Source organism: Nomascus leucogenys, chromosome 3 (genome assembly GCF_006542625.1).
Source record: "Nomascus leucogenys isolate Asia chromosome 3, Asia_NLE_v1, whole genome shotgun sequence".
Classification (NCBI taxonomy): Eukaryota; Metazoa; Chordata; class Mammalia; order Primates; family Hylobatidae; genus Nomascus; species Nomascus leucogenys.
The window spans coordinates 70,784,241-70,805,685 of NC_044383.1; the positions used below are offsets into that span (position 1 = coordinate 70,784,241).

A 21,445-nucleotide genomic window follows, 5' to 3' on the forward strand; every position below is an offset into this window, starting at 1 on the left:
TATTTTTACATAATACACAAGTTTGTCAACAAATAAATATGCATTTAATTTTTTAAATGTGGTAAATGGAATACAATTCAGCCTTAAAAGAAGGTAAATCCAATCATTTAAAACAATATACATTTGGAAGACATTATGCTAGATGAATAAGTCTGACACAGAAAGACAAACACTGCATGATCTCATTTATATGTAGAATCTAATAAAGTTTAACTCAAAAAAGTAGAAAGTGAAATAGTGGTGACCAGAAGGCAGGGGTCTGAGAGGGAAATAGGGAGTTGTTAATCAAAGGGTACAACGTTTCAAATAGATAGAGAAAAATAGGGTTTGAGATCTATTGCACAGCAGCATAACTATAGTAGACAATAATGCATTGTGTATTTCAAAATAACTAGGAGTAAATTTCTTTCTTTTTTTTTTTTTTTTTTTTTTTTGAGACGGAGTCTCACTCTGTCACCCAGGCTGGAGTGCAGTGGCGCAATCTCGGCTCACTGCAAGCTCCGCCTCCCGGGTTCACGCCATTCTCCTGCCTCAGCCTCTCTTGAGTAGCTGGGACTACAGGCGCCCGCCACTACGCCCGGCTAATTTTTTTTTTGTATTTTTAGTAGAGACAGGGTTTCACCGTGGTCTCAATCTCCTGACCTTGCGATCCGCCCGCCTCGGCCTCCCAAAGTGCTGGGATTACAAGCGTGAGCCACCGCGCCCGGCCACATGAGATATTTTAAGTAGTCACACTCATAAAAACAGAAAGTGAAATGGTGTTTGTCAAGGGCTGGAGAGAGGGTAAAATGGGTTGTTGTTATTTAATGGGTATTGAGTTTTAGTTTTACAAGATGGAAAATTTCGAGAAGTTTCTTGTATGTTAAGTACAATGTAAATGTACTTAACATGCCTGAAATATATGCCATTTTTTTGAAACAGGGTTTTACTCTGTCACCCAAGCTGGATTGCAGTGGTACAACTATGGCTCACTGTAACTTCAAACTCACAGGTTCAAGTAATCCTCTCCATCAATCTCCCAAATAGCTACGACTGCATGTGCACAACCCCATGGCTGCCTATTAATTTTTTTTTTTTTTTGTAGAGAGGGCGTCTTTATGTGTTGCCCAGGCTGGTCTCAACATTTTGGGCTCAAGCGATCCTTCTGACTTGGTCTCCCAAAATCCTGTTATACATGTGAGCCACCACCATGCCTAGGCCTGAAATGTACACATAAATAGATTAAAGATAAATTTTAGGCCAGGCGCGGTGGCTCAACCCTATAATCCCAGCACATTGGGAGGCCGAGGTAGGCAGATCACTTGAGGTCAGGAGTTCGAGACCAGCCTGGCCAACGTGGTGAAACCCTATCTCTTCTAAAAATACAAAAATTAGCTGGGTGTGGTTGCCTATGGCTATAATCCCAGCTACTCAGGAGGCTGAGGCAGGAGAATTGCTTGAACTCAGCAGGCCAAGGTTGCAGGGAGGCAAAGGTAGCAATGAGCCGAGATTATGTCACTGCAGTCCAGTCTGGGCAACAGAGCAAGATTCCATCTCAAAAAAAGATGGTAAATTTTATGTTATCTGTTTTTTCAACAATAAATGTTTTAAGAGAAAAACTGAAAAAAATACAGAATTATAAATCCTTTCAAAAATTACCTTCAAATCACAAGTTTTTAACACAAAAAAAATATATATTCACTATTAAACAAATGGTGAAAATAAGACTATTTCCATGACTACTCAGACAAAACCACTAAAAATCAGCTAAAAAATATATACATGATAAGTGATAACCAAAATTGGGGTATAGATAAAAACACACAACTATATAATCTGATCATGATAGATATGTGAATGGATGAATGGTTTATCTCTTTTTATTTCTCACGAGACAAAGTCTTGCTCTGTCACCCAAGCTGGAGTGCAATGGTGTGATCTCGGCTCACTGAAACCTCTGCCTCCTGGGTTCAAGCAATTCTCCTGCTCAGCCTCCCGAGTAACTGGGATTACAGGTACAGGTGCATGCCACCATGCCTGGCTAATTTTTTGTATTTTTAGTAGAAACGGGGTTTCACCATATTGGTCAGGCTGGTCTCGGACTCCTGACCTCAGGTGATCCGCCCGCCTCGGCCTCCCAAAGTGCTGGGATTAGAGATGTGAGCCACTGCGCCCGGCCTGGATGGTTTATCTCTTAATTAAAGCCCATATTGACTTAAAGTGTAAAAACAGAATTGCAAATCGTCTAAAATTATAGTATGCAAGTAAAACAAAAAAATCACAATGAACTGATGTTAAGAAACCTACACTGAAAAAAACACTAACATGGAGCCGGGCGCGGTGGCTCACGTTTGTAGTCCCAGCACTTTGGGAGGCCAAGGCGGGTGGATCACGAGGTCAGGAGATGGAGACCACGGTGAAACCCCGTCTCTACTAAAAATACAAAAAATTAGCCGGGCGTGGTGGCGGGCGCCTGTAGTCCCAGCTACTCGGAGAGGCTGAGGCAGGAGAATGGCGTGAACCCGGGAGGCGGAGCTTGCAGTGAGCCAAGATTGCGCCACTGCACTCCAGCCTGGGCGACAGAGCGAGACTCCGTCTCAAAAAAAAAAAAAAAAACATGCTAACATGGAACTGCAAAACAATCATAAGTAAAATGTTTACTCATATAATCTGGCATGCAACATTGATGTACCATTAAAAAAATTCTCTAGATAACTACAATAAGTAACTGTGTACTTACAGAAGGCAGGTATTTTGAATCATTGACAGGCACTGTGTGGCAGTAAAATTTTAGAGAAAATGCAGAATAACCATAAATAGAAGATTCTAATGAGAAACATTTAATAAATAAGCATTTAAACTAGAGATAATTTTTAATTGTATGTTATTATTTCACAAAATGAAACTGCTGTAATCCAATTTTAGAAGCAAGGAATAGCCTTACATTGCTAAATCATATCTATGTAATTATAGATATTATTAAATATATTTTATATACATATATAGCAATATTGTTAGTCTCATATAAAACAAATATTTGGAAATAAATTATGTTATTATTTAGATATAGGCTAGACAATGTGTGAGAAAAGCTTATAATTCGTTTGCCTGCAGCAAACTTAGATTTATAAGTAACTACATTAGTAAATATGGAGGGTCTACTAATTATCTAATTTACTTCAAATATAACATGTAAATTCTAGCTTATTGTTCCTAAATGTCTGAATCTAAAATAACAGGCAAATTTGAAATAGGAAATACAAATTAAAAACTTATAGAGTGACATTAGTAAGATGGAGAAATAAAAGGTGTCCTATTTGCCTATTCCACCACAGCAAGAAAATTTGTTGGCCATCCCTGTCAAAAATACCTTTATGAATCAGTCCTCATTGGCTTGAACCTGTAATAACAGCTACATGGTATGTTAAGGTTGGAGACTTGCTTCAGGTCAGGATTTCAAGACCAGCCTGGGTTATGTAGCAAGACCCCATCTCCAAAATAAGTGCTTTTAAGAGATCTTTAAGGTCCAGGGATGAAGTTGTGAAATTCTCCTAAGCCAAAAGATTGAAGAGTGTTTTCTTCAGAAGGCAGGCTCTCATTCCAGTGGCAAACTACAGGACCCCTGGTCTTGGCTACAGGACAGAAAATGGCCAACCCACCTTGGTCCCACTGAGAATTCTGAATTTACTCTGTAATTATTTCAAAATCCTTTCAGCCAGTCTGAGAGAGGTTCTTTACTTTCATAGGCCTTGAGGAAGACACCTGTTTATAGCCATGCAGGCAGGCCTGCAGACCCTGGCTTTTAATGTGGTGCCTGAAGCAGTTCAAAGTCTCAGTTATAGCTTCCTGGGCCACAGTTTATGGCCAGTTCTCTTTATCTAGAAACCAACACAGTGACCCAAGGAAATCCTCTGTGGTACTCAGTGAAAGCCATACTCATTTACATCCCAATTTAAGGTACATTACATACAGACCCAACTGCAAAAACCTGCCCTAGTGTCTGCCCTACACAGCAAAATTTTGAAGGATATCCAGTTTGTCCAAAAACAATATAGGAATTACAAATATCCAAGCCCCTTGTGACAAGCCAACCAAAGGTGGACCCTAGTGCAGACCCAGCAATTTTGTGACCAAGCTACATCATCATAAACCCTCAAGCTTCTCCATCAGTTATCAAGCTTCTCCATCATAAACCCAGAGGGAATCCCATCACCCTGGGGGAGCAATGGAAGAAGATCTTTACCTCCTGAAACCAATTTATAGAAACTTGAAGAGGTGTTTGCTCCTTCAAGTTCACAGACACCAAATGCAAAATTATATTGTGCACTTTGTCAATGCTTGTTTTAACATAGCACTGGAAGTATGTGGCAGAATAATTAGTCAAAACAACTTTCAAAAAGCCATTGAAACTTAAGACAAATAAGTAAAGGTTTGCTGTTTGTAGATTACATGATCTTATATATAGAAAACCATAAGCAGTGCATTAAAACCTAAGTTAATAAATACACTCAGTAAATTAGCAAAATATCAAATTAACATACAAGTTATGGTCCCATACACTCAGATCAAGCTATCTGATAAAATAGACAAAAAAAATCTTATTTACAATAGCAATAAAATAATAAATTTCTGGCTGGGCGTGGTGGCTCACACCAGTAATCCTAGCACTTTGGGAGGCCAAGGAGGGTGGAACATCTGAGGTCAGGAGTTCAAGACGAGTCTGGCCAACATGGTGAAACCCGATCTCTACTAAAAATACAAAAATTACCTGGGCATGGTGGCAGGTGCCTGTAATCCCAGCTACTTGAAAGGCCAAGGCAAGAGAATCACTAGAACCTGGGAGGTGGCGTTTGCACTGAGCTGCGACCATGCCATTGCACTCCATTCTGGGCAAGAAAAGTGAAACTTCGTCTCAAAATAAATAAATAAAATAAATAAATTTCTGAGAACAAATTTGACCAAGGAGATAAAAATTCTTTACACTGAAAGATATAAGATAGCTAGGAAAAGAAATGGAGAAGACACAAATAAATGTAAAAATGTTTTATGTCTCTGAGTTGAAAGAATATAGATTCAATAAATATAGATTCAGTAAGCTCCCTATAAAAATTCCAGTGGCAAGTTTTTTTCACAAGACTAAAGTTTACATAAAACTACAATAAATGTTGAATAGCCAAAACAATCTTGAGGAAAAAAACCAAAGCAGAATGACTTCATATTTTATAATTCCAAACTATCTTAAATAATATACTAAAAATAAAAAAGGATGGAATGTGCAGGAAAATTAAAAAATTCAATGGAACAGAAACCACTACTCCATTCATTTCAGATATGATGCAAAGAGAGTACTTAAAAAATAGCTTAACATAGAGTTTTTGAAAATTATGCAGATATTTGTATGTCCCTAAAAACAATGAAAAAGGAGTCAGATTGTAGTCTTTTATATCCCATGAAGAGGACTTTGGCTCTCACTGTAAACTTGAAGGAAAATGACTGAAAGAAAAGTAGACGCTTTAGAGAATTTAAAAGCATAAAACAGAAAATGTCCCTATGTGAGAGCAAAGAAAAAAGAAAAAAAACTCAGGCTTCCAGAAACTATATCCTTTGGAAAACTGCTTCCCAAATGACATTTTAAGGACTTGCTTTCTCCTTGACCTTTGGATCTCTCATCTGTGTCATCTGTTGTACTGGCTTTCACTCTCACCTACCTGGGGGTTTGGCTACCACCTCATGTCTCTTCATATTCCAGGGCTCTTTTCCTTTCTCCAGACAGGTGATCAGGTCTAGCTTAGAGACAGCAATACCTGATTAAAAATAAGTAACATGCATCTTGCTAATATTCTCCAATTATCAACTTAGTAATGTGCTCAGTAAAGGGGATGTAATACAATATTCTAATACATTTATCCCGAAATACTAATTTATAACAGAAATTTTTAAATATTTAGAAAATACTGTATATTTGTAGGTTCTTAATTCACTACCGAGTACTACTGAATAAAAAAATTGGTGGTAGTGATTAGATTTTAAGGTGGGGGCAACAATATTTTATGCCACTAAATTTCTGAAATTACCACTATCTAGAGTGAGGGATACAGATCAACTCAGCAATGTAGAAAGTTCAGCTCAAGATGAAACATCTTGAAATTTTTTTTCTACACTGACAAATCCTTATGATTTTCTTGAAAATAGGAATTTGAAACTCATTTATGCAAAGCATAATTATCAAAAATGACCAAATTAAGGCCGGGTGCGGTGGCTCAAGCCTGTAATCCCAGCACTTTGGGAGGCCGAGGCGGGCGGATCACGAGGTCAGGAGATCGAGACCATCCTGGCTAACACGGTGAAACCCCGTCTCTACTAAAAATACAAAAAAATTAGCCGGGCGTGTTGGCGGGCGCCTGTAGTCCCAACTACTCGGGAGGCTGAGGCAGGAGAATGGCACGAACCCGGGAGGCGGAGCTTGCAGTGAGCCGAGATCGCGCCACTGCACTCTAGCCTGGGGGACAGAGCAAGACTCTGTCTCAAAAAAAAAAAAAAAAAAAAAGACCAAATTACCAAAAAAATTCTTAAAAACAAAACAAAACAAAAATAAAGCCTTTAGGGTATATTAGGAATTGAGTATTGAAGTTATCCTCACCCAGGAAGACCAGGTTTCTGTAGTTCTCTAACATCACATCCCTATATAAATTCTGCTGAACAGTGTCCAGGCATTGCCACTCCTCTAGAGAGAATTGCACAGTCACATCCCTAAATGTCAGTGGTCCCTGGAAACACACACACACACACACACACACACACATTTACCAAGTGGTCATGGACAGAATTTTTAATTTCACTAACAGGTTCTGACTTATAGGAGTGACTGAAATTATCCAACAAAATAATTTTTAACACAGAAATATTCTCTAATGTATTCTCTGACTCTAAAAATCAACCCCACACACATTTACCAAGTGTCCACGGACATAATTTTTATTGTGGCTCAAGGTCAAATGAGACAGTAGAGAACTGGTTCTGACTTACAGAAGTGACTAAAATTATCTAATAAAATAATTTTCAACATAGAAATATTCTCTAATGTATTTTCTTTTTTCATTTAATTTTTTATTAAAGTAAGTTCTAGGGTACATGTGCACAATGTGCAGGTTTGTTACATATGTATACATGTGCCATGTTGGTGTGCTGCACGCATTAACTCGTCATTTACATTAGGTATATTTCCTAATGCTATCCCTCGCCCCTACCCCCACTCCATGACAGGCCCCGGTGTGTGATGTTCCCCAACCTGTGTCCAAGTGTTCTTATTGTTCAATTCCCACTTATGAGTGAGAACATACAATGTTTGGTTTTCTGTCCTTGTGATAGTTTGCTCAGAATGATGGTTTCCAGCTTCATCCATGTCCCTGCAAAGGACATGAACTCATCCTTTTTTATGGCTGCATAGTATTCCATGGTGTATATGTGCCACATTTTCTTAATCCAGTCTATCATTGATGGACATTTGTGTTGGTTCCAAGTTTGTGCTATTGTGAATAGTGCCACAATAAACATAGGTGTGCATGTGTCTTTATAGAAGCATGATTTATAATCCTCTGGGCATATACCCAGTAATAGGATGGCTGGGTCAAATGGTATTTCTAGTTCTAGATCCTTGAGGAATCACCACACTGTCTTCCACAATGGTTGAACTAGTTTTTTTTTTTTTTGAGAGGGAGTCTCACTCTTTCACCCAGGCTGGAGTGCAGTGGCGCAATCTCGGCTCACTGCAGGCTCCGCCCCCCAGGCTTCACGCCATTCTCCTGCCTCAGCCTCCCACGTAGCTGGGACTACAGGCGCCCGCCACCTCGCCTGGCTAATTTCTTGTATTTTTAGTAGAGACGGGGTTTCCACCGTGTTAGCCAGGATGGTCTCAATCTCCTGACCTCGTGATCTGCCTGCCTCGGCCTCCCAAAGTGCTGGGATTACAGGCATGAACCACCACGCCCGGCCTGGTTGAACTAGTTTACAGTCCCACCAACAGTGTAAAAATGTTCCTATTTCTCCAAATCTTCTCCAGCACCTGTTGTTTCCTTACTTATAACTACTTGATAGAGGTTCCAAGATGGCTGAATAGGAACAGCTGCAGTCTACAGCTCCCAGCGTGAGCGACGCAGAAGATGGGTGATTTCTGCATTTCCAACTGAGGTACCAGATTCATCTCACCGGTGCTTGTCAGACAGTGGGTGCAGTCCATGGAGTGTGAGCCAAAGCAGGGCAGGGTGTTGTCTCACCTGGGAAGTGCAAGGGGTCAGGAAATTCCCTTTCCTAGCCATGTGAAGCCATGACAGATAGTACCTGGAAAATTGGGGTATTCCCACCCTAATACTGTACTTTTCCAACGGTCTTAGCAAACAGCACACCAGGAGATTATATCCCATGCCTGGCTTGGAGGGTCCCACACCCACGGAGTCTCACTCACTGCTAGCACAGCAGTCTGAGATCAAACTGCAAGGTGGCAGTGAGACTGGGGGAAGGGTGTCTGCCATTGCTGAGGCTTGAGTAGGTAAACAAAGTGGCCATGAAGCTTGAACTGGGTGGAGTCCACTGCAGCTCAAGGAGGCCTGCCTGCCTCTGTAGACTCCATCTCTGGGGGCAGGGCATAGCTGAACAAAACTCAGCAGAAACTTCTGCAGACTTAAGTGTCCATCTGACAGATTTGAAGAGAGTAGTGGTTCTCCCAGCACAGTTCGAGATCTGAGAACAGACAGACTGCCTCCTCAAGTGGGTCCCTGAACCCTGAGTAAACTAACTGGGAGACACCTCCCAGTAGGGGCCAACTGACGCCTCATATAGGTGGGTGCCCCTCTGAGACAAATCTTCCAGAGGAAGGATCAGGCAGCAACATTTGCCATTCTGCAATATTTGCTGTTCTGCAGTCTCCGCTGGTGATACCCAGGCAAACAGGGTCTGGAGTGGACCTCCAGCAAACACCAACAGACTTGCAGCTGAGGGTCCTGACTGTTATAAGAAAAACTAACAAATAGAAAGGACATCTCTAACATATTCTCTAACTCTGAGAAAAGAGTGTGGCAAAGGATCCACAACATCAGTATACATATGCTATTTTTCTGAATAAAGTATAAGATTAAGGGCATAAACACAAACGTACATTTTTGAATGCTATATTTACATCATACAGAATGAGCTGTGTATATTTTTCAGATCAAAAAGACATGTTGAGTTAGAAGGTACCTCTTAAATTTTAATGTGTTGAATAAACTGGATATCTTGTTAACGCAGATTATTTTTTCAGAAGATCTGGAATAAAGTCTGAATTTCTGAATTTCTTTTTTTTTTTTTTTTCAGTTCCTGAATTTCTAACAAGTTCAACAGTAATGCCAATGTTTTTGGCCCAAGAAGAATATTTTGGCAAATATCCAGTAAGTAAAAGACCCTGTTTTTCCTAGTATTTCTGGACTCTAAAAAATGATGAGAGCTTTACTTGCTAAAGACAGATATATGCAAAGAAAACCTAAGAAAGAGGGGCAGCTACCAGATAAAATGTGATGGTTTATGCACATCAGCTGCATAAAAATAATTTATAATGAAAAGACATAATTAGCTTTCTAGTAAAAAAAATCTGTTGCAGAGCTCCTTAATCAAGTGAATCATTAATATTAACTACATTAGGACAAATTTTTGTGATGCGCTGATGCACAAAAGGACATAGCATCACCGCTGTGACATTTTCCCCCAAAAGTAAATTGTAGTCTGAATTTAACCATAAAGAACCATCAGTTTTATGTAAAGTGCAAGATACAAATATCTCCCATGTTCTGTCATTTTTAATAGTGATTTTAAGTAGTCTTTCTTTAGCACTCTAGAGAGCAGGTATTTTCTAATTTTTTTTCAGGACTTTCTGGGTAATAAATGCCATCGTCTTTAAATAAATATTTTCTTAATCCTGTTCTGCATAGAGTTAATGAAGAACACAGATGGAACCTCAACATTACAAGTTTTCCATCTTTACTAAGAAACCCATTCTTCTTCCAACAGGAATCTTGAGTATTCACACCTTCCCAGCCACAAAGGGAACATTTTTAATACAGCAGATTATAAATTTATGAAAAGAATTCTGCATGGCATATAAGAAGCCACGATGTAGAAGGCTCTGGTATATGGGAAAAAAACATATTTTTCAGAGACCCTTGACTATCATAAGACTTTTTTAAAGTAGTTAAACTCATTAGGGAGGAAAAACATAAGTAGAGAAGTAAAGGTTTGCACGTAAAAATGCATGGCATTTCAGAAGGCAGAGTGGACACAGCTCTTGATATGAGACATGTTTAGCTGAAAAAAAAAAAGCCATTTTTTCCTCCTTCTCCTCTGGAATTCCTGCTCAGATGAAATTTTCTGAACAAATTACCCCTGCATCTTGAGATTATGCCTTTAAAGGTGTCAGCACCACCCATTTACCTGCTATCACCACACCCACAGGCAGAAGAACCAAGACCTGCAGAAACATTCCATCCATTTCTGTCCTTTATACCAGAAGAGATTCAGGAACAATGAGCTATTCATGAAGATAAAAATATAAGTTTCTTCTTTTCTGTCGTCAGGTGCCACAGAGTAGTGCTACTTGGTTAAGTAGCAATTTCTGCTATGGTAATGGTAATATGGGCCACACTGCCTTATCTCTCCCAAACCCAAACAGAACAGGCCCTGTGACCACCCTTTAGTGCAAAGGTTTCTACCTTAACTCTCATGAATGTCTTGAACCCTTCATTGTTGATCCTGGCCTCATATTGGAACTATATGAGGCACTTAAAGCAACAAGTATGATTCCACCTAAAACAATAAACAAAACCTGTGAAAAAAGCACAAGGATTTTTCTTCAAATTGGCCATGTAATCCTAACTAGAGGTCTGGGCTTATAACCACTTAGCTAAGCATTTAATCTCAAGCTTTAATGAGCTTACAAATCACTTGGTAATTTTGGCCCCACTCTTTGTAATGTGATTCTGCAGGTTTGAAAAGGGTCCAAAATTAATGTTTTAAACAAGTCCCCTGTCAATGTTGATGTTGCTCCCCCCGGGCTCACGGATCAGCATTAGTTAGAGAAAGCAGGCACAGCACAGAGTTCCTTACACTCAGCACTCGTCACAACACAAATACTTCTAGGGCAAATGAAGACAACCACTCTCCATCCTAAAGTATCATATTCTTTGCTGGCTCTGTATACAGAGGAAATAGAAAACAGCCATGTCTGAATAAGTCTGAGTTTAAATAACAACATGTACAAATGTACTGATGGAATGTTGATTAAACATTGTGCTCTATGTGCTCAAGAGGATGTTACGGAGCACTGTGCTCCATAACACATCATGTGACTTAATCCTCATAACACCCTGGGAGTTGGTACCAAGTGCTTAATAATTCCCAGGATTTAGAGAAAGGGCACAGCATTTTAATATTTTTGTTTCTCTGTCATTAATTTAAAAAAAATGTATAGAAGAAAAGCTAAATAGATAGATGAGAGGGATAAAGGAAAAGTTTAATGTAGATTAGAGGAATTTTTATTGTGTTTATGTTTAATTTTTTGTGACTTGTGGAGCAACTACTAATTTGTAAGAAAAGAAAACAAGTTGCTAAATGGAATGTCTCTGCAAGCACTGGTTGTATCAAAAAACTTAAAAATTAAGATGCTAAAATACATACTTGATTATTCTCATGTGTCTGCTTTTGGATTTCAGGAAATTGTGAGCACCACCTCTACAAAGGGAGCAGGATTCACCAACCAAAACTCGGATCTTATTAAATCGGTTCTTTCAGGCAAGACTCCACAGAGGGGACAGGCCTAAATAAAGCCCCCAAGTAGGGTGGATCTAAACAGAACTGGAGCAGGGAGTGGATCCTATGTAGAATTTGTCCTCTGTGCCACTGGGGTACTTCCAGTTCTGTTTCCTAAGCTTACCTAAGAAAAACGAATCCCAGAGTTTGTGTAACTTTAATGTTTTTTAGCTACTACCCTGTGAATTTTATAATATACACTAATCATCCATTGAAACAAATATCTTAAGGATATCTAGAATAATTTTATTAGAAAATAAATCTGTATTCTCACCAAAGTAAAAGAAATAAAAATAATAACAATTCTGTCCATAAACATTCCTTCAGGTGATAACATCAGAAGTCACAATAAAAATATTATTTTTTATTTGTGTCGCTTATGGCCCAAAAAACCCCAAGCTTTTTGGACAAATCTATTTATTGTATCAACCATATGATGCTTAATTAATCATTTATCCAGTTGTTAGTCTGGACTAAAAGTTCATGGATGGTAGTAGAACAGGAATTAAAAGAAATTAAAGAATGTGTAAGCAAAAACTCAGATATATGTAAGAAAACCCAACTCCCCCTGAGGAAGAGAAAGATGTGGAGTCCTTTAAAAAATTAACTGCCTATTTTTTCTGTGGCCAGTGAGCCTTATCTCTCCCTTTCCCAGGCATTGTGAAGACTGTTTCTCTAGCTGTGCAGCTGCAAGGTCACTAGACAGATAAACTCAAGTCATAAAACAAGTTTTTCCTTGAAAAGTAGGAAATGATATAATGCATATCTCAATTAATTGAATAACTGTCTTTGTTTCTCGCTTCTGTAATATGCTTCCCCCTGCACAGATCTCCTCCTGCCCCACGAAATGCTTAAATGTTAACTTAACTCTTTGTTCAAGGCTCAGTCCCTTTGGAAGTTAATCCGACTGGGTTGGTGCACCTAAATAATAAATCCTCCTCAACCCCTCAGTCTGATTGCTAAATTATCCCATAACAGTAGGGACCATGACTGCTTCATCTATTATTCTAATGGCCATATGAGATGTAAGCATTTAGTTTATCTGTTTGAATTTCCAGAACATCTTCTTTTCCTCCCAAGTACCAGGAATCTGAAGAAACTGTCATCTGGGTACCAACCAAAGACATGCCTTGAATTCCTGACCTCGTGATCCACCCACCTCGACCTCCCAAAGTGCTGGGATTACAGGTATGAGCCACTGCACCCAGCCGAAGATCCAGTTTTATTCTTCAGTATGTGGCTTCCCAATTACCCCAGCACCATTTATTGAACAGGATGTTCTTTCCCCACTTTATACCTTTGTTTACTTTGTCAAAGATCAGTTGGCTGTAAGTATTTGGGTTTATTTCTTGTTTCGCTATTCTGTTTCATTGGTCTACATGTCTATTTTTATATACAATGCTGTTTGGGTAACTATAGCCTTATAGTATAGTTTGAAGTCAGATAATGTGATGCCTTCAGATTTTTTTGTGTGTTTTTGGTTTTCTTTTTTCTTAGTCTTGCTTTGACTATAGAGGCTCTCTTTTTAATTTATATAAATTTTAGGATTTTTTTTAGTTCTGTGAAGAATGATAATGTTATTTTGATGGAAATTACATTCAATCTGTAGATTGCTTTTGGTAGGTTGATCATTGTCACAACAGGATTGCTATCTATCCATAAGCATGAAATATGTTTCCATTTGTTTTTGTTATCTATGATTTCTTTCAGCAACGTTTTGTAGTTTTTCTTGTAAAGATCTTTCACCGCCTTGGTTAGACATATTCCTAATTATTTTTTTGCAGCTATTTTAAAATGATGAATTCTTAATTTAATTCTTAGTTTCGTCACTGTTAGTGTACACCAGTGCCAACAATTTGTGCACATTGATTTTGTATCCTGAAATTTTATTGAATTTATGTATCAGATTGAAACTTTTTTTTTTTTCTTTTTAAGACAAGGTCTTACTCTGTCACCCAGGCTGGAGTGCAGTGGCATGATCTCGGCTCACTGCAACCTATGCCTCCTGGGTTCAAGTGATTCCCTGGTCTCAGCCTCCCTAGTAGCTGGGATTACAGCCACTCGTCACCGTGCCCAGCTAATTTTTATATTCTTAGTAGAGATGGGATTTCTCCATGTTGGTCAGGCTGGTCTCGAACTCCCAACATCAGGTGATCCTCCCACCTCATCTCCCAAAGTGCTGGGATTACAGTGTGAACCACTGCGCCCAGCCCAAAAATATTCTTAACAGAACCTAAAGAATCTATTTTAAAATTCATACGGAACCAAAAAAAAAGCCCAAATACCCAAGGCAATCCTAAGCAAAAGGAACAGAGGTGGAGGCCTTACATTACCAAACTTCAAACTATACTACAGGGCTACAGTAACAAAAGCAGCATGGTACTGGTACAAAAACAGGCACAGAGACCAAAACAACAAATTAAAGCACCCCAAAACTATTCTGCACACCTACAACCATCTGATCTTTGACAAAGCTGACAAGATGAATTTGAGAAAAATTCTCTATTTAATAAATTTTGCTGGAATAGCTAGCACTATGTAGAAGATTGAAACTGGACCCCTCTCTTACACTATAAATAAAAATCAAGATTGATTAGGCCAGGTACTGTGGCTCATGTCTATAATCCCAGCATTCTGGGAGGCCAAGGTGGGCAGATCACTTGAGGTCAGGAGTTCGAGACATTGGCCAGACAGCCTGGCCAATACGGTGAAACTCTGTCTCTACTAAAAATACAAAAATTAGCTGGGCGTAGTGGTGGGCACCTGTAATCCCAGCTACTTGGGATGCTGAGGCAGGAGAATTGCTTGAACCCAGGAGGCGGAGGTTGCAGTGAGCCAAGATAGCACCAACACACTCCAGCCTGGGTGACAGAGCAAGACCCCATCTCAGGGGGGGAAAAAAAGAAAAAGGAAAAGCAGGCAAAAGACATCAACAGATGCTTCTCAAAAAAAGACATACATGTGGTTAACAAGCATATAAAAAATGCTCATCACTAATCATTAGAGAAATGCTAAGAAAAACCACAATGAGGCATTATCTCACACAACTCTGAATGGCTATTACTAAAAAGTGAAAAATATCACAGATGCTGGCAAGGTTGTAAAGGGAATGCTTATACACTGCTGATGGGAGTGTGAATTAGTTCAACCATTATGAAAAGCAATGTAGTGATGCCTCATATAAGTAAAAACAGAATTACCATTTGACCCAGCAACCTCGTAATTGGGTATATACCCAAAGAAATATAAATTATTCCATCATAAAAACACATGCACATGCATGTTCGTTGCAGCACTATTCACAATAGCAAAGACAGGGAATCAATCTAAATGCCTATCCATGGTAGACTGCATAAAGAAAATATGGTATGGGCAGGTACGGTGGCTCATACCTCTAATCCAACACTTTGGGATGCCAAAGCAGGTAGATTGCCAGAGCTCAGGAGTTTGAGAGCAGCCTGAGCAACATGGCAAAACCTCATGTCTACAAAAAACAGAAAAAGAAAAAAATAGTGGGTGTGGTAGCATGTGACTGTAGTGCCAGCTACTTGAAGGGCTGAGGTAGGAGGACTGCTTTAACTCAGGAGATTGAGGCTGCATTGAGCCTAAATCACACAACTCCACTTCAGCTTGGGTGAAAGAGTAAGAACCTTTCTTCAAATATAAATAAAAGATTTAATAAAAACAAATTATGGTACATAAGCATCATGGAATACTGTGTGGGCATAAAAACGAAAAACAAAAAAAAACAAGAAACAAAATCATGTCCTTTGTAGCAACATGGATGGAGCCAGAGATCATTATTCTTAGAAAACTAATGCAGAGACAGTAATCCCAGCACTTTGGGAGGCCGAGGCGGGTGGATCACCTGAGGTCAGGAGTTCGAGACCAGCCTGGCCAACATGGTGAAACCCCATCTCTATAAAAATACAAAAATTAGCTGGGTGTGGTGGCAGGCGCCTGTAATCCCAGCTACTTGGTAGGCTGAGGCAGGAGAATCGCTTGAACCCGGGAGGTGGAGGTTACAGTGAACCAAGATTGTTGCCACTGTACTTCAGCCTGGGTGACAGAGCGAGACTCTGTCTCAAAAAATAATAAATACATTTTACCATGTATAAGAGCTAAATAATAAGAACACATAGACACAAAGAGGAGAACAGACACTGAGGGCGAGTTGATAGTGGATGATGGGAGGACAAAAAAGGTCAGAAAAAATACCTACTTGGTGCAATGTTTAGTATCTCAGTGACAATATAATCTGCACACCAAACCATCATGACACAATTTTACCTATATAACAAACTTGCATGTGTACTCAGAAACAAAAAATAAAAGTTAAAAGGAAAAAAATCCATGAGTTTGGGAGAGTGCAGTGTAGGTGATAGGACTGGTTTGTGCTATGGATAGTGGCCCAGGTGTGACTCTACTCTAATTTATTTCTGGGTTCATGCAGGCAGATGAGATTATGAACAGGTGGTCCAGAACCCTAGGTTGGTGGAGAAAACAGGTTGCTGCTGCAGATTCAGTGTCTGGGGAAGGGATATGCCAGGAGACTTGGAGACACTTGTGGATTTTTGGCAAGAAACATTAGGATCAAAAATGCTGTGGTGAAATTCCTGAGGGTGATGTGTAGCCCTGGGAGTGGTGTAGACACCTCAATGTCTAGTAGGTGTGTTTGTGAGTGGGTAGAAATCCTGTGCTGGCAGTTGTGGAAAAAGGGAATCTACTATCAGATCTTCTTTCCTTTAAGATTTTTTTTTTTTTTTTTTGAGACGGAGTCTCGCTCTGTCGCCCAGGCTGGAGTGCAGTGGCACAATCTCGGCTCACTGCAAGCTCTGCCTCCCGGGTTCACGCCATTCTCCTGCCTCAGCCTCTCCGAGTAGCTGGGACTACAGGCGCCTGCCACCGCGCCCGGCTAATTTTTTGTATTTTTAGTAGAGACGGCGTTTCACCGTGGTCTCGATCTCCTGACCTCGTGATCCACCCGCCTTGGCCTCCCAAAGTGCTGGGATTACAGGCGTGAGCCACCACGCCCGGCTCCTTTAAGTTTTCAGTTCTCTTTCACGCTGGGAGGAGACCTAGAATCACAAAACAACGGGCACCGTGAAAGAAAAGCAGAGCCTCCCAGAGTTTCATTACAGGCCAAATCTGTAGAGTTTGCTGAACAACAAGATTCTCCAACATCAACTCATTATCTAAAATTTGCATTCTGACACCACCCATTCAGCACAGACCCTGATTCAGGGCTCAGTCCCACAGTATTCTCCTTACTGCAGATGTCAGGAACAAACCCAATGAACCCATCTATGCTCCTGAGCTACTGTTTAAAAATCGGGGACTCCCGGGCCATGTGCCGTGGCTCTCGCCTGTAATCTCAGCACTTTGGGAGGCCGAGGCAGGCGGATCACCTGAGGTTAGGAGTGCGAGACCAGCCTAGCCCACGTGAAACCTCATCTCTCCTAAAAATAAAATAATTAGCCAGGCATGGTGGCAGATGCCTGTAATCCCAGCTATTCGGGAGGCTGAGACAGGAGAATCGCTTGAACCTGTGAGGTGGAGGTTGCAATGAGCGGAAATCTCGCCTCTGCACTCCACCCTGGGTGACAGAGTGAAACAACTTCTCAAAAAAAAAAAAAAAAAAAAAAATCAGCAGAAAATTAGTCTCCTGTGGAGTGTGAAAATAACTAAGTGGCAGGCAACTAGGCTGAGGTGGCTCTGATCCCCGGATTTCTACTTTAAAGAAATTTAACCTAAATGCAAGGTTTTTGTTTTGTTTTTTGAGATGGAGTTTCAAAAAACACAGGCTGGAGTGCAATGGTGCAATCTTGGCCCACCGTAACCTGCACCTCCTGGGTTCAAGCAATTCTTCTGCCTCAGCCTCCCAAGTAGCTGGGATTACAGGCATGCACCATTACGCCCGGATAATTTTGTATTTTTAGTAGAAACGGGGCTTGTCCATGTTGGTAAGGCTGGTCTTGAACTCCCGACCTCAGATGATCGTCCACCTGGGCCTCCCAAAGTGCTAGGATTACAGGCGTGAGCCACAGCGCCCGGCCTCAAATGCATGTTTTTATAAATTACTAAACTGGGGGAAACAAAATTGAGGCTTAGCCAACTATAAACTGCCAGTTAACCTCTGATTATATAACCAGGAAATGTCCACCTTGATCGTACAAATTAAGAAACTATGTTAACTGTACCTAGCCAATTACTGAATTTAGTTTTCTTTATCGCACCTTATAAAAGTGTTTTCTTCAAGCCCCTGGTGTGGATGACAAACCATAGCTGGGTACTGTACAATTTTTTTTTTATTTTTTGAGACGGAGTCTCGCTGGGTTGCCAGGCTGGAGTGCAGTGGCGCCATCTTGGCTCACTGCAACCTCTGACTTCCTGGTTCAAGCGATTCTCCTGCCTCAGCCTCCCTAGTAGCTGGGATTACAGGCAGGTGACACCACGCCTGGCTAATTTTTGTATTTTTAGTAGGGACAGGGTTTCACTCTATTGGCCAGGATGGTCTTGATCTCCTGACCTCCTGATCCGCCTGCCTCGGCCTCCAAAGTGCTGGGATTACAGGCGTGAGCCCCCGCGTCTGGCCTACAATTCTTGAATCACTTGTTAAATTCTTAATATTTTTGCAGTGACTTTTGTACATTTTTAATAAGAGAAAAGGACTCAGAAGCCCACAGACCAAAGCTCTTCCCATTCATGAACCCTGCACCCCAAGTCAGGATTCTCCGTTGACAACCCTCCCGTGGTCCCTGAACAATCTGGAAGAGACCAGCGCTGCGGATGCAGAGCTCCCTAGAGAGGGCTTCAGGCCAGGGCACAGTCACTACGCAGGGAAGAGACAAGAATCCCGGGGTCCCGGCTGTCAGAGCAGCCGCCATCTTATGGCTGAAGGGGACTGACGCCGAGCTGGCCAAGGAAAACTCTGGCGCAGATTGTGGAGCTGACTGCGAGGAGGCTTGAGTCCCGCCACAGCCCCTTCCCCTCTCCTGGGATATATTTTCTGCTGACATCACTATCCTCTGGTTTCTTTTGATGTTAAGACGACTTCTTCATGAGCTTTCAGAGATTATTTTTTCTTTCTTTTTTTTTTTTTTGAGATGGAGTTTTGCTCTTATTGCCCAGGCTGGAGTGCGATGGGGCCATCTCAACTTACTGCAACCTTTGCCTCCCAGGTTCAAGCCATTCTCCTGCCTCAGACTCCTGAGTAGCTGGGATTACAGGTACATGCCACCACGCCTGGCTAATTTTTGTATTTTTAGTAGAGACGGGGTTTCTCTATGTTGGTCAGGCTGGTCTTGAACTCCTGACCTCAGGTAATCCACCCACCTCGGCCTCCTAATGCTGGGATTACAGGCGTTAGCCACCGCACCCGGCACACTTTCATTTTCTATCTGCATCCTTCTCTTTCTTCAGCCAATCAGCCAATGGATGAAAAAGGAGATGCTGAGAAGACACATTTGCTTTTCATCCACACATCACTTCCACTTACTATTAGACAATGTGGGTAGAGTTGAGAATGTCAGTTTCCTGGCAGAATAGCCACTTCTCAGCAGTAAAAAACACACCAAAAGTATAAATCTTTGATAAAAAGCTAACATACTTTAAGCAAAATAAGCATATGCATCAATAATAACATGCTCATGGATATTCATTTGGTTGATTTCTTTTTTTTTTTTTTTTTTTTTTTTTTTTGAGACGGAGTCTTGCTCTGTCCCCCAGGCTGGAGTGCAGTGGCGCGATCTCGGCTCACTGCAAGCTCCGCCTCCCGGGGTTCACGCCATTCTCCTGCCTCAGCCTCCCGAGTAGCTGGGACTACAGGCGCCCGCCAACACGCCCGGCTAATTTTTTGTATTTTTAGTAGAGACGGGGTTTCACCCTGTTAGCCAGGATGGTCTCGATCTCCTGACCTCGTGATCCGCCCGCCTCGGCCTCCCAAAGTGCTGGGATTACAGGCTTGAGCCACCGCGCCCGGCCGGTTGATTTCTTTTGAGCTCAGGTAATATTGATCTAAAGCTAGCAAATGTACAGCAGATAAATGAATATCACTGGAAATCAGAATATTGTCAATTAAGTTTTCTGTCAATAGAAGTAAAAATATGACCTCACACTGTCTCACCTATAGTTGTACATCAAATGCTACTCTTTATTAAAAATTGTATTTCATATTAGTATTCAATTTATATGACCCTCCACTATTTCAATGCTTTCTCCACTTTTATTAGTAGAAAACAGGCCAGCTGGTTATAGGAAAGCACGCAGTGCTATTGCTACTTTAACAGTGATGATAAAGAGCAAAGAGCACTCGTTTGGGTGGTACTCACATGCCAAACTCTGTTTTGGGCCCAAAGTACTAGTTTTCTATATTTCTTTTAATGTACTAATGAAATAGAATTCTTAGCTAAGAAGACTTTATCTCATTCAAGTATGTATTATAGAATTTGACATGTGTCTCTGATTTACCTGGAAAAGTAAATTTTTCTGTGAATCGAAATTCGGTACTATACATAAACAATTCTTTTACTAAAAGCCTTTCAGAGGTAGAGTAAGATTTACAAAATTTTGTTATACTATGAAAAAACTGTGTTAACCTTGTTCTCAGTAATCGCTCTGAACAACGCATTCTTCGTTCCCAGTATTCACTAGAAGTCACTCGGGAAATTGGTGTCTCTGTAAAGAGGCAGAAGGAGGTGTTAAGTGGAGGTGCAGCACCTTCCACATGCTTTCCACATGCACCTATTAGGGTCTTAATTTAACTGGGCTGTCATTTTCCTGGCTAGATAGTTACTGAATCTAGTCATACTATTTTTTGGCAGATGATGGTATCTGTTACTCATTAATTTTATATAATTATTTGCTTGGCTGAAAAATAAATGTTTTGTTAACATACTCTAAATTTAGTTTATATTTGCAATTTTTAATCTTTTAATGTTAAAGCAAATCAGAGAAGAGCAATGTGCATATTTAGTATGCTTTTTTTCTGCCTATCAGAATTCTTGTATTGCCTCAGAAATCCTAGGAAGTTACCTAAAAGAAACTATCTACATAACTGTTTATGCATTCAAGAAATATTCATATTAAGGTGTTTAAAGTTCAATGTTGTATTATAATAGAGTAGGATCTTCTAAAATTAGCAGTTCCTTATTAATAAATTCATTATTTTCAAGGCTTTTCAATTGTGAAAACAAATAATTAGGTATGCTTTCTAATTATAATTTCAATTTTAGGAGGGTACCCACTGGTTTCCATGGTATTTCTGAAATGGATAGTGTAAAACTGGGCTACCAGAATGGTGCAGACATGCCGATTTATTTGAATGAGTTTAACTTTCTTGGTAGACTACCGGTATCCCAGAGGCTGATCATTCACTATGGCTTACAAAATGTTTCTCCATAATGCCAGTGAGCACTTTCGACCATGTTGTCTTTTTCCTCTCATTGATGTGGTCATGTTGTGGATTTTTCTGTTCACCTTAACGCTATCTCAAATGAGAAGTGATTATTTCTTGCATGAATGAGCCCCACCCCTTTTATTTTCTTGTCATGGAATTCTTCTGTCTTCCTGTGGAAAGCAACATGTGGGAAGCAGAAATGATGACAATATACAAACATTTCCTGCCATGTGACCA

At 40.4% G+C, this 21,445-nt stretch overlaps 1 protein-coding gene across 1 annotated transcript; it reads right to left on the minus strand.

Moving 5' to 3' along the window:
* Positions 1–5,419: 5,419 nt before the first annotated feature.
* Positions 5,420–18,698, minus strand: LOC115832866 (protein ZNF738-like). The gene is made up of 4 exons (XM_030804341.1): positions 18,576–18,698; positions 6,620–6,746; positions 5,688–5,783; positions 5,420–5,472 (listed from the first exon to the last, which is right to left on the minus strand). The coding sequence occupies exons 1-4, from the start codon at positions 18,696–18,698 to the stop codon at positions 5,420–5,422; spliced, it is 399 nt and encodes a 132-aa protein (XP_030660201.1).
* Positions 18,699–21,445: the final 2,747 nt, after the last annotated feature.